Source organism: Pezoporus wallicus, unplaced genomic scaffold (genome assembly GCF_028554395.1).
Source record: "Pezoporus wallicus isolate ANWC-B61680 ecotype Strahan unplaced genomic scaffold, APGP_CSIRO_Pwel_v1 contig_8251, whole genome shotgun sequence".
Taxonomy (NCBI): domain Eukaryota; kingdom Metazoa; phylum Chordata; class Aves; order Psittaciformes; family Psittacidae; genus Pezoporus; species Pezoporus wallicus.
In genome coordinates this window covers 666,474-678,777 of record NW_026641469.1, presented here as the reverse complement: position 1 = coordinate 678,777, position 12,304 = coordinate 666,474, and the positions used below count along the sequence as shown (strand labels likewise).

Sequence of the window (12,304 nt, the reverse complement as noted above, 5' to 3'; positions counted from 1 at the left end):
TGCTAAAAGACAAAGCTTTTAAAAGCCTAATGTAATTCATGTCAGCTGAGATTAAGCAAGGCCAAAACAAACACTTCTCACAGCAAGACAATACTTCATTCTTTCGCTTTGTTGCATCTATCAGATTAGCCTCTCAGATGCTATTATTTTGATCTACATAAGAGCTTGAGTTAAGTTAAAACTCATTTATTAACCAAGCAAAGCCTGGGACCTAGAACTCTTCTCAAAGAAGAGGAACTTACCAGATGATGGTGGCCATCAACATACCAGGCTGCACTTGAACTACTGCCTTTGAGCAGAAAAAGCTGCAAGTTCCCCATCCCTTAACTAGAAACATCCCTCAGGATTCCAATCTTTTCAGAGCTGCTCACCGAGACAAAAGTAAAACAGAGGCCACCTCCCCTCTGTGCCAGCTGCTCATTCTCTAGCCGCTGCTTCGCCAGCATCACCGACATCAGCGTTGGCAGAGCAGAGTGTTCCTCCTGCGGTTCCTTTGCTGTGCTGCCGTCTACCCCATAGAGCGGCTGCTCCACTCGCCGCTGTAACACAGGCAAGAAAAATACAATGAACTCTTTTTTTGGCCCCCTTTCCTCTTTAAAAAAGAAACAAACCAAAACCAATTCTCTGACTCTGCCAAAACTGTTGTCAGCGAAGCAGCAGCTCAGGAATGGGCAGGCAGCGTGGTGAGGATCTGATAACTCAAAACACAACTCCTTGGAGTGATTGTTCCAATGGCAGACATCAAAAAGATGATGAAGAATAACAAGAAAAAAACAAAAGGAACAAATGAACACAAAGGACAGAATTCCTTGTCAGTTAACACCCCTTCTTCCTTTGCAGATACATGGGTTTCAGAGCCAATGGAGCAAACTAGGTTGTAGATCAAACAACCTTACTGCATTGGGATTTTGGTCAATGCATTCAAAATTACACTAGGGGATGCTTTTTAAGGACTCATTTTAGAGCAGCCAATGTCACCATAGGTTCGTTCCAGTGAAGTAAACTGAGTCAGAACTGCTAAAAGTCAGCAACGTAACCATGTTCAGGGCCCAGGTGTCACAGCAAGCTCATTTCTGTCATTATAGCTGGGACCAATCTCCTGTAAGATAATCAAAGCACTAAAAATCTTTTAAGGATGCACTGTATCTCTTAAAGGCCAGCTCCTTTCTCCTGCAGCAGACTCATTTTTCAACTGATACAGGAACCAGGTTCAGTAAGAAGAAGAATCATCTGAGCTACACTGATTACAGCACTCAGACCTCATTGCCCTTGCTTTAAAAGCCAGCCCATCACTGCTAAAACTCAGTACTATCAAAGTCCTTCCAAGCTGTAACTCTGGGCCAGGCATATGCCACATCGAAAGCAAACAGTCAGGTCAGGCTTCAGTTTTTCCTTAACAACCTAAAGTGTAACCTGAAGCATATTTTCTGCCTAGCATTTCAAATGTCAAGAGTGTGCTTTCTGCCCCCAAAAGAATGTTTGTATATGAGAGCGACCTTGCAAGAGTCTGAAGACCTGCAGATCATTCTTCTGATCAAAGGAGAAGCAAGGCAATTCAAAGCAGTCAAGAGATTTGAAGACAAGAAGTAACATCCTGAAGCCATTACAATTCCTCTGCAAGTTCTGATTGCGGGCAATTTCCAGTCCCGCACAGATTAACTCACAGGTTTGGAGGAGGTTTGGGAAAGACATTTTAACACTCTGCTCTCTTCCTAAACCATACTGCCACCTGTAATGGGTAAGATACTCAATCTTCTCCAACTTTCTCTCATCCTCCTCTTTTGAGGGGCTTAACCGTTTCTATTCAGTTTGTAAGACGAGGATCTTGAAAATGCACAGAATAGTTCCTTATGAATAAGCAAATATTACAGGGTCAGCTGCGAGAGTAAAGAACAGAAGATAAGAAACACAAAGAGCATCTGTATAAGGAGAGACATGACCTGCCCTAGCTGAAACTAACTGCAACATCAGTATTCACCACATGAGAAATACTCTGCTCAACCTTTTACCTACTCAATACATACACAGTGTAGGACACCAGAGGAAGAATCTACCTGTCCCATGATGAACACCTGGAGGGTATCTTATCTGCTGGAATAGAGCACTGTCCCTAACACCTCACACATCTGCAACATCCAGAGATGCTATTTCTTTCATTAACTTCTCTTTCGAGAGATGTATTAGTGAATTAATACAAGATAGGAGGAAAGGCCATTCAATTAATGAGGTCTATTTCCATTTTTAAACACATAATAAGTACCGAGAAGCATACATGAAGCTCTCCCTTAAAGCAGCACTACAAAGCTTCCAAAAATCTAGCAACACACTGAATTCTGAGCAGAGCATCCAGTGTTGGGGTTTAGTTCAGCACAAATTCATGAGCTGTGCAAAGGTCTCTGCAGAACAGTGTCATCAGGAAAGACTGCATTTGGGTTTTGGAATACCAACCTTTCCCACACTGCTCTGTGGGTTTGGGACACTCAAATCCTGAGAATTAAAGAGGGGCCCAGGCAATGGTCAAAACTAGAGCTCAGACACCAGAGCTTCTGAATATTGCTTTGCTAGCCAAAAGCAATGTCTTTAGCTACTCTGTGCTAAAGTGCCTTAAAACTCCTGGTTCTCCCTTCACATTCAGACCTTGCAGAAATGCTGTGACAGCAAAAGGGGATTATGTAACAAAACACAGCAACAGATGTGCATGTACACACATTTCTTTACAAGCTTTTGCTAATGCTCCTTATGAGCCGCATGTGCATAAACAGAAGTAAAAAGACCTTGCCAATGAAATTATGGTAGGCACAATTTTCCGTATACCCAAAAGGTCCAATCTAGATCAGAGTATGATTGTACTAGTGCCATACAAACATACAATATCCTCTCTACTCTATGAAGAAGCTCATGAGCTACAATGGAAAACAAGATAACTAATATGTGTGTTCCACCTTTCAGTAATGACAGTGATCTATCTGCATGCTAAAAACATTCATCTTGCACGCTCTAAGCTGAGTTATTCATATCAGTTACAACTGGACTAGCCACTGTTACAGCGTCTCAGACATCTGGCTTTGCTGCCAGAATCCAGTTTCAGAGACACTTCTTTTCTGTTCAGAACCTTTATTACCCGTCTGAAGCACAGCCACCAACCCAGTCAGTGCCAAGGCACCAGCTCTGTCCCCAGGGAGACGCTTACCGGCAAGGGGTTGGATAAGGAATGCTGCGGTGATGACCTGGCGACAGGAGGCACGCTTCTACCAGGGCTGGTTCCAGGGCCACTTCCCCCAGCAAACTGGCCAAAGGAACAGGTTTGATCATCAGTAATTACACAGAGATACTATATTGAAGCAAATTTAACAGAGACAGATGAATTGATCTTAAAAATGAAGCCTTATAGGCTCTAGGGACTCATTAAAACTGCATAGAAGCTAATAGGAAAACCTTCACATTTCATGCACTGTTTTCAAAACTAATAGCAAAAGTACTTCAGACAAACATCCATATGTGCAGCGAGTACATTTTTAACACAAAAAGATATAAACCTGCACACTTGGCTATAGATCTATTATTTACTGTATACAATTATGAATCCCATTCCCTGTTTCTAACTGTGCACCACAGGAGTGGTAAGAACTGTACACCCCAGTGAAGCAGCAGTGCCAGTCACCACTAAAGGCAGGACAAGTAAGCAGGTGGGCAGCTGGTCTAGTTAGTACAGAAATCCTTATGTTCCTGCACCACACTGTGCACCAAACTTACAACTATAGCCAGGAAAGCAGTAAACACCAATAAGTACTTGATTTCTGAAGAGTCAGTAAAATAAAGAACAAATTTATGAGTTTTAGGTTGTGCAGACCCAGAAAAGCTTCAGAAATTGCACAATCAAAGAAGAACAGTGATTTTCAGGATGTTCATTACTGGTCTGGGAGGGTCTCCACCTCCCAGGTGGTACCAGCATCCCATGGCAAGCCTTTCTGGAGAGGGAACCCTGTCAACAACTTCCTACTTGAATCAGGATTTTGCAGGCAGGTTCTTCTGCAGTACTGGACACTTATCAGAATAGGTTTGGATACTCTGAGATATCCTCATCCCAGATCCAAGTTCAGTGGAAATCAATCTCAATCTCTGTATTTTTGTGGCTCCTCTGTTCAAAAATTGCTTTATCAACTGTTTGAAAAATCAGCTCCCAGAAATCTCATGTCCTCGGATCTAATCACACTTGAGCACATCAGGTCAACATCATCAATCAATAACTCCAGTGACAGATCAGTAACAGAAGTCACCAGATATCTGATAATGTAAAGATGCTTACCTCAAAATAATCACTAATTTTATGTCCCCTAGGGGTGCCTTTTCCTAAAAGGAAAAACAAAGGATGAAAATAAGAGTTGTAATAGTAAGATGCCATGTTAAAACTACTCCTATGTTTTGACACTCCTTTCCCTGTAGAAAGGGGCAACACCTTCCACAACAAAAGCTTCTGCACAACAAAAGACTGCAAAAGGTTACAGCTCTTGTTCTGTTGTTGGGAGGGTCTACACCTGACAATTCAATTAACTCCCAATTCCAACCATGTCAAATCCAATCAAACAGCATTTGCACTTTGCTAAAGCACTTAGGAAACACTAAAGGGGCATTGAAAGTTGTGTAGGTTCTCCAGACTTTCATTCTAGATAAGGACAGGGCAAAGGACACTTTCCACCACTTCCATGTGCCATGAGGCACATTACTGCATATTAGATCTCTCACAAAGACTCCTATAAGAGCTAGAGAGTTCATTAGTGGTGGTTTAATACCAACTCATTAAAACTTAGATCTTTTCCCTTATTATAATATTATCAAAGCAGTTTTGTCAACCCAATCCTTGTTACTTTCTTGATGAAGAGTAAAAGAAATAGAAATCTGCCTATTTGCTAGAAAACCTGAACTTGGACACACTGGGTTCTTCCTAGTACTCCAAGGCAGCACTGTCTGCTTTATAACTTGAGCACAGTTTGTTCTCTATTTGTTGTGGCGAGGACTTAACTCTACCAAGGCAGGCATACATCTCAGAAAGCAAGGCAGAAAGCCTGTATTTAAGTCTGGCTGTTGTATATGCAGCGACATGGGACCAAACCAACACTTCAGAGAAGCCATATCAAGCCTTTGGGCAGTCTGTCCATGAAAATGCAAGAGTTTGTGCAAATAAGCTGCATATTTCCTTTCCTGCCAAGGAGGATAACAAGGCTCCCAGAAGAAAACTACACCATCATAGCGTAGTTTATAACAAGCTGCCTGACACACCCTTGAGAAGAGCCATTCGTTTCCTTGGACACTGACTGTGCACAGATTACCAACCATTGCGAACTCCTACGGCAGGGTCAGGAGGGTGAATTACCTTGACTGGTCTCATAGGCTTCTGCTTTCCTTTTCCTATTCCGCTGGTCATTCTGTTTTTTCTCAGGAGTCTGTTAAACAATACTTCAAAATTAACATTTCTGCAGTTATTCCAAGACTTACAGAAAAAAATGCCAAAACACAATCATCTGCTCCATCTCCCCCGTGGCCATTTCATCTCTCTGGTGCCTTTATTTCTATTGCTGGTACTTAAAGAAACAACCGCTCTCAAACAGCTGCTACCTTCTGATATATGTGCTGCAGAAGGGAGAGAACATGGTTAGCAGTGAGGTTAATCAGGTTTCTCTCTATTTCAGCTGCAGCAAACCAGCCTCTACTGCCTAGTTACTTCAAACACTTTGTTCGAAGACTTACAAAAAGCCTGTGTAAACTATTTCAGAGTGATCATAGTACTGGTACAAGAAGAGTTTGAGTACAACAAGGAGGTCTGAGTATAGACATCCAAATTTGCAGTCCAGTGGCTACTCAACAGTCTACTGGTGCAATTCATTACAGCCAATGCTTCTTTCCAAGGCCCTTTGCAGACAGTTACAAAAACTACCCTGTCACTGGTGCACAACAGCAACCATACACGCAATAAGGCATATCTCCCCAAACCAGGAGAAAGCTGCAATTCACCTGGCCTTTGGTTTATTCCTCATCCGCTCCCATGAAAGTCAAGGGTCAGCTGCATCTGCCATTTCTGTGAGCAACCAGAGACGCAAGGAGCAGCTTACCAGTGGACAGTGATTTATTTATGCACAATAGATAGCACATGTGAGAGTGGAGGAGACCCTGCCATGGTGCTTTCCCCATCACCAGGGTCACTTACCTGGCCAAACCTGCTGAAACCATTAGGAAGCGCTGCACTAGAAGCAGCCCACTGAGGTTTTTGGAAAGACAGATTATCTTGTCATTTCCATCACCAACGTCATTATAAAAACATCTCTTATCCCAAAGGGTCCCTAATCATTTCTGAGCTGTATGCTTTACAATCACTGCAGCTACCACTAAACTATAGCCTGGGGGCAGGAAGAAAACCACAATGTGCAAAACACAGCTCTGGGGGAGGGAAAACTATGGCCAGAAAGTTTGTGGTAAACCTAACTTTCATGCTCTTTGGAAACCAAAGTCTAAAGTACCCTGTTTAAAGATCTCTGCCAAAAGACTTGCACACAGGAAGCAGAAAGATCAATCTACCTCCTTTAGTAGGATAAAAAGGATAAAGCTGACACAGCCAGAAGCTCAACCTGGCTGCTGGACATCTACAGCTCCATGTTAGCAGCTGGGCAGTCAGTGACATGTCACTGCTTTGGTAAGAGGATGAAGGGGCTGTTCAAAGGTGGCCATCATGTCTGCAAGAATGAGGGGACTAAAAACTCCACAGCTATCTAGAGACTTGCTGTACTAGCTCCTGTATGTGTAAAAGGAGGTGACATAGCCTCCTCACTGCGTAGTGAAGAGCATCTCCTGAACAGCGTTGGCGTGACTCTTAACACCACAGGCTCCATTACAGCCTCCATGGAGCTGTGAGCATATTAATGAGATTCATTTTAAGTTGTGTTTTCCATTCAAGTACTTACATAACAAAAAATTACACACAAAATTATCTCTTACAGCCTGAAAAAACAAGGAATGGGAGATTTGATTATGTCAGCTCGGTCAGTTCAAATCACTCCACAGACATGCATAAAAAACCCAAGTAAAAGAAGAACAAATACTCAGTTTTCCACTATTAACTATACTTACTTGCAAGGAGTTTAACATACTGCATTCTCAAAAGACTTAGCTTCACCAGACACCTCATACCAGTACTGCCATGTGATAGAGGGAAATATGATCCCAAACTTACCTGATAACTATGCAGAAAGTTCTTTAAATGCATTTGGAGTTGAGATTTTGCTTTATTAATGTGGAATTGCGAAGTAAAAGTGTAACTCTACAATTGACTTTGCTGCTTTAGCAAGCGTTTCAAAGCAGTTAATCCTCAAGCAGTGAGATTAAACAGAGACAAAGCATAAATTTTCACCTCCCCACACTTGCAGAGAGCGATTCATAAAAACGCTCTCCTCTTAGTCCAGACTTCAGCAAATTCACATATTTGATAGGTAAGGCAAACTTTTCCATTAATGCTCTCTGGGTTTTGATTTGGCCCAAAGCATATCCAAAGCCAGCAAGCAAATCACAACACAGCTGAAAACAATTTCATAAGCTGAGCTTTACAAATGCTGTGCTATTGGGGTTGGGTAAAATCCGTGGTGAGCTTCAAGAACCATTTCGTAGTGTGGCCCAAAGACTGGAGGGGTAAGATCCAGATTAAATACTTCCACTAGTCCCTTCCACACCCCAAAGGAGGAATATTGTCACTCACTATCACACAATTCCTTCTAGCTTTTGAGTTCAATCATCTCCACCTTAAGCCCGATTACCATGAGGGTTTGTGCCTGCTTACCTCCAATTCTTTATCACTCAGAGAACCCACGCTGCACAAGCTCTGGTTGGAAGATTCACTATTTAATGGACCCTAGTGAAAAACAAGCAAAGACTGTTAGAAACAACTTCGACACAAGGCAGATATGTCCTACCAAACACTGCATCTCTGTGCTAACTACACTGCTCTAAATCATGTGGATACAGCAGTAACACTGGTAAATACCTAGACACAGCAGTTGTCTGGAGCAAGACAGAGGTTGGACTGCCAGTTGGACAGACTCTTCTCTGTATACAGATCCAGCCTTTTCAATGATATTTCTGTATCAGTTTCTACCCCAACTGCTCAATTTAATGACATCCACAAAAGAGCTAAGGCAGTATTCATGGAAGTCTAAGACAACTGGTTGCAGAAACAAAGCTTGTGATTTGCTGAGGAGTGGTAGTTCCAAGCTCAGCACTTCAGGCAAGCATCTGCTTGACCCTGGGCTAAGAATTCAGAGGCATCTTCCATCTGGCAAAGCAGCTTTTACTGTTATCAGATGCTGGCAGTGCCACTGATTTTCCTTTCAATGCGCAATTTTGATGTTTCCTTTAATACTAGGAAAGTGAACAAGTGTACCCATAGACAATCCTTACCACTAGGCTATGGTATGGACCTGTGGCTGACCTGCCAACAGCACAGTTGCTCCTACGAGGCTAAAGTGCAAATTCAAGAGGTTGCAAGAGATTTACCGATGTAGTATCCAGGTACCTACAAGCACCTGCCTTCATATTCACAGGGTCTACTGGATACGCATCTGCATTTCTACATATCCAAGTAGTCTGAAGATTATTTAAGATCTACATCAAAACCGGTCTTAAAAGGAAAGAAAAGTGAATCATGCAAAGTCACCGTGTCTTAGCCTAATGCTCTGACATAAAGTGGCCTCCTACAGATCTAACTTAAGAAATCCAGATGAATTTGACAAAGATAGAAAAACAAGATACACAATTACTCCTGGAATAGTGACACAATAAAGCTACCTCTTCATTAAGGACTTGCGAGCATCTTTCCCAAGAAACTCAGTCTATATTTTGCATTCTTACTTTTGTGGTTACCACTTCCCACCAGTCAACCTTTCCTGAAGGCAAAGCCACTTTATCATCATATACTTAAGTAGAAAACTTACGGCACGGGCGGGGAGAGGCCTTAACACCACAGAGAAATCCCAGGGATTACTTGTGAGGGGAGCAGTTCTCCAATCCCACAACCACCACCACCAAATTACGCTTGTGACACAAACTGGCTATTACTAATCCAAATTTCCAAGCAGGCATCCACAGGAAGTAACAGTCCTGTTTACCTCCTGCAGGACACTGTGAGGGTTAACTGCCACATTCGTTTCTCCTAAAGGGACATGCTTAGTTACTTCAACAGAAAAAAACCCAAACCAAACTCAAACAAAACCCAAACAAGCCAACAAACACCACCTGAATATCTCAAGAAGCTCCACATTTAGGATTCCATTTTAAAAGCAACAAACTCTCAGAAACACTGCAGATTTATACTCTTTAAGCCGTCTCTTACCCCTTCAACTCAGCACAAAAAGAGCTCAAAACCAGAAAGATATTTTACCTCATCTCTTCAACAAAGAAGCAAGCTCCCCACTACCCAACGCGACTGGTACAACTCCAGGCTTGTTCAAGGAGAAGAGAAGGCTCCTTAAGGGGAGACCTTAGAGCAGCTCCCAGTGCCTAAAGGGGCTACAAGAAACCTGGAGAGGGGCTTTGGACAAGGGCCTGTAGGGACAAGCCAAGGGGAATGGCTTTAACCTGCCAGAGGGGAGACTGAGATGAGCTCTTAGGCAGAAGCTCTTCCCTGTGAGGGTGCTGAGGCGCTGGCACAGGGAGCCCAGAGAAGCTGTGGCTGCCCCATCCCTGGCAGTGTTCAAGGCCAGGTTGGACACAGGGGCTTGGAGCAAGCTGCTCCAGTGGAAGGGGTCCCTGCCTGTGGCAGGGGTTGGAACTGGGTGAACTTTAAGGTCCCTTCAACCCAAACCAGTCTGGGATTCTGTGAACTCTGGGTTATTCCAGGGACTTGTTCCTTGGCCAACATGACTTATCAGCAGTGTCAACACTAAGATTAGCTACAACCACATGAAGGCCTCATTGATAAAAAAAGAGAGTAACAAATATGGCAAATGGCAACAGAAAGTTAATCTTTTCACCCATGTAAAAAAGCTGGTTTATAAACTGCACAAATGCTGTCCTCTAAATTCCTTCAGCTCCTCTCATGAACTCAGACCTGAGCAGCATGTCCAAGACATCAACCTTCTGTGCAGGCGTGAAAGCTTTATTAGGTGCAGGAGCATCTGCTGGTCTCAGATGGACAGGCTGAGGTTCTGACATGATGAAGATTAAAGTGAAAGTTGTTCCCACATTTGCTTAAACCCAACTGCCTCCATGTTACACATGGATAGCAAATGACAGGAACAGCTGCTCCCAAAATGCCACATTGGAGCTTTTCAGGAACACTGCGGTTGACAGGATACATCCGTGGCTTATGAAGGGCCAATATCTCAGCAATGGAGCTGTATTCTAGGGTCACCTGGAGAAATAAACTGATGAAGCCGTTTATAGTTAGAAATCCAAGTTTATCCTCTCTAGTATAAAAAATTCCACTAATTTTGCATCTGAATGTAAAGTTCTGGAATACAAGAGGCTGGAAAAACACCCGATACAAAATCCAGTCTGTTTTCTTACTTCCAGTACCACAACTACCTGTACTGACTATTCTGTGTGGGAAACCTCCAGCTCCAGCAGTTGGAATCAATCCCATTTTTCACATCAACAAAAGAGCAGTTCAGTTCTGATCACAGATCCTGGAAGATCAAAGAAACCTATTTTCCCTTTACTTCAAACTTCCTCTAGACACTAACATCACAAAATCGACCTCAATGCAGTAGTCAAAAGGGTGAAAAGGAGCTAACTGCTCTGTTACAGAACCAGGAAAGAACAGCTTTTCAGTTGTCTACAAGTATCCAGCAAGGTCACAGTCATGTGTATTGATATTGTGCATAAACGCAGAATTAATTCTTTGTAGACATGTTTTGACTCATTTCCACTGCATGAGCTTTCCTTTCCCTCGATTACCTTCTCGAGGGCCTTCCATTGATGCTTTTCTCACACTATTAGACCCCTCTTACACACAAGGAGCTGAAGCATCTTGCTCATGTCAAAGCTGGCAAAAAAAGGTCTTGTTTTGAGGTGATCTAGCTACAGAAATACAAACTGTTCAGCAGAACATGCAGCAAAGATGCAATACCCAGGATCTTTAAGAAGCATGGTCTAGTCTCAGGTGCACCTCTTTTCTCATACAGTTATGGAAGGGAAAGGCAAGGCAAGTTTTCCTGATCAGCCAACTAGATTCCTAGTTTCCCACATGTTATCAACTGCTTATAGCAACAGGTTTAGACAATGGATATGAGAAAACATCCATCTGAGTATCTCCCCCTCAACTAACAGCCAGTGAGCATGTGTATAAAAAAAAAAACCCTTCAAATTGATGTTTTATCATTCCTGACTGTTTATATTTAACTCAGCAACTGACATTGGATAAATGTGCAGGCCTTAATTTAGCATCCCATTTAAAGTGGTCATGACACAAAAGGAATTAAAGGAATGAACCTGAATATGGGGAAAAAATGATAAGTAAGCAATGGCAAAGAATACAGGACACCATCAGAATAGTGCCAGGGAGGGAACAGTTGGGAATAATAAACATGCAATAGTTTACACAGGAAAGGGCTTATGAATTTTGTTCCAGAAGAAGTCATTTGCACTGGCATCTGGCTTTTCTAGCACCGTCTACTTGGGGATAATACTGCACTTCTCTGCTATCACTTCCAGCCCACTCATCCACTGTACCCTGTCAAGAGAATCAGTGATGGGGCTCAGCAAAAATGCAGAATACGTGGGTCATCTGGAAGCAGCTAATAGTTTCTATAGTGTTTACCCAAATGACAAGCACAAGAACAGCACACACTTCCTCCTCCGCAAGGAATTTCTTTCCGAGATAAGCAGGCATGCTCTTTTCCCTTGTGATTCACCTATCAACTGCTGCTTTAAGTCCGTGACCTACCTATGCACAACAAACCCTCCATGTCGAGAAGTGGATGCAGCAGCAGCAGGTGCTTTCAAGACTCCCACTCAAAGGCAAGTATCTCGAATCTGTCCACTCACAAGAGCTGGTTAGTCATTTCTCCCTTTGCAAGAGCCCTGAAAAGGCCACAAATGAGGCACAATGACTGAAGTCTCAATAGGAACAACCAAGCCTGATAATAGCTCAAATTGGGTCTCCCATAGAAAAGCCGGCCTGACTCAGCCTGCTCTTACCCATCTCCTGTTCAAAGCCTATCTACTGCCTTGCATGACTTGTGCATTCACTCAGCCTCTCCAAGCTCCCAAAATGATCCTTCAGGCCTGCCAGCAACTCTTCTGTTGGGCAGTCTCCATTTTGCGC

General features: G+C 42.9%; 1 protein-coding gene across 13 annotated transcripts in view; it reads right to left on the bottom strand.

Moving 5' to 3' along the window:
• The window catches only part of TLK2 (tousled like kinase 2), a 42,687-nt gene that overhangs the window by 23,520 nt on the left and 6,863 nt on the right, over positions 1-12,304 (bottom strand). For 6 of the 13 annotated variants that reach the window (XM_057423998.1, XM_057423999.1, XM_057424000.1 and 3 more), the window contains 5 exons: positions 7,823-7,894; positions 5,372-5,441; positions 4,307-4,350; positions 3,191-3,286; positions 372-539 (listed from right to left, as the gene is read on the bottom strand). In XM_057423998.1, coding sequence (XP_057279981.1) covers positions 372-539; positions 3,191-3,286; positions 4,307-4,350; positions 5,372-5,441; positions 7,823-7,894 — 450 coding nt within the window. The remainder of the gene's footprint in view (positions 1-371; positions 540-3,190; positions 3,287-4,306; positions 4,351-5,371; positions 5,442-7,822; positions 7,895-12,304) is intronic. The other 7 variants (XM_057424005.1, XM_057424007.1, XM_057424010.1 and 4 more) reach the window with 4 other exon arrangements.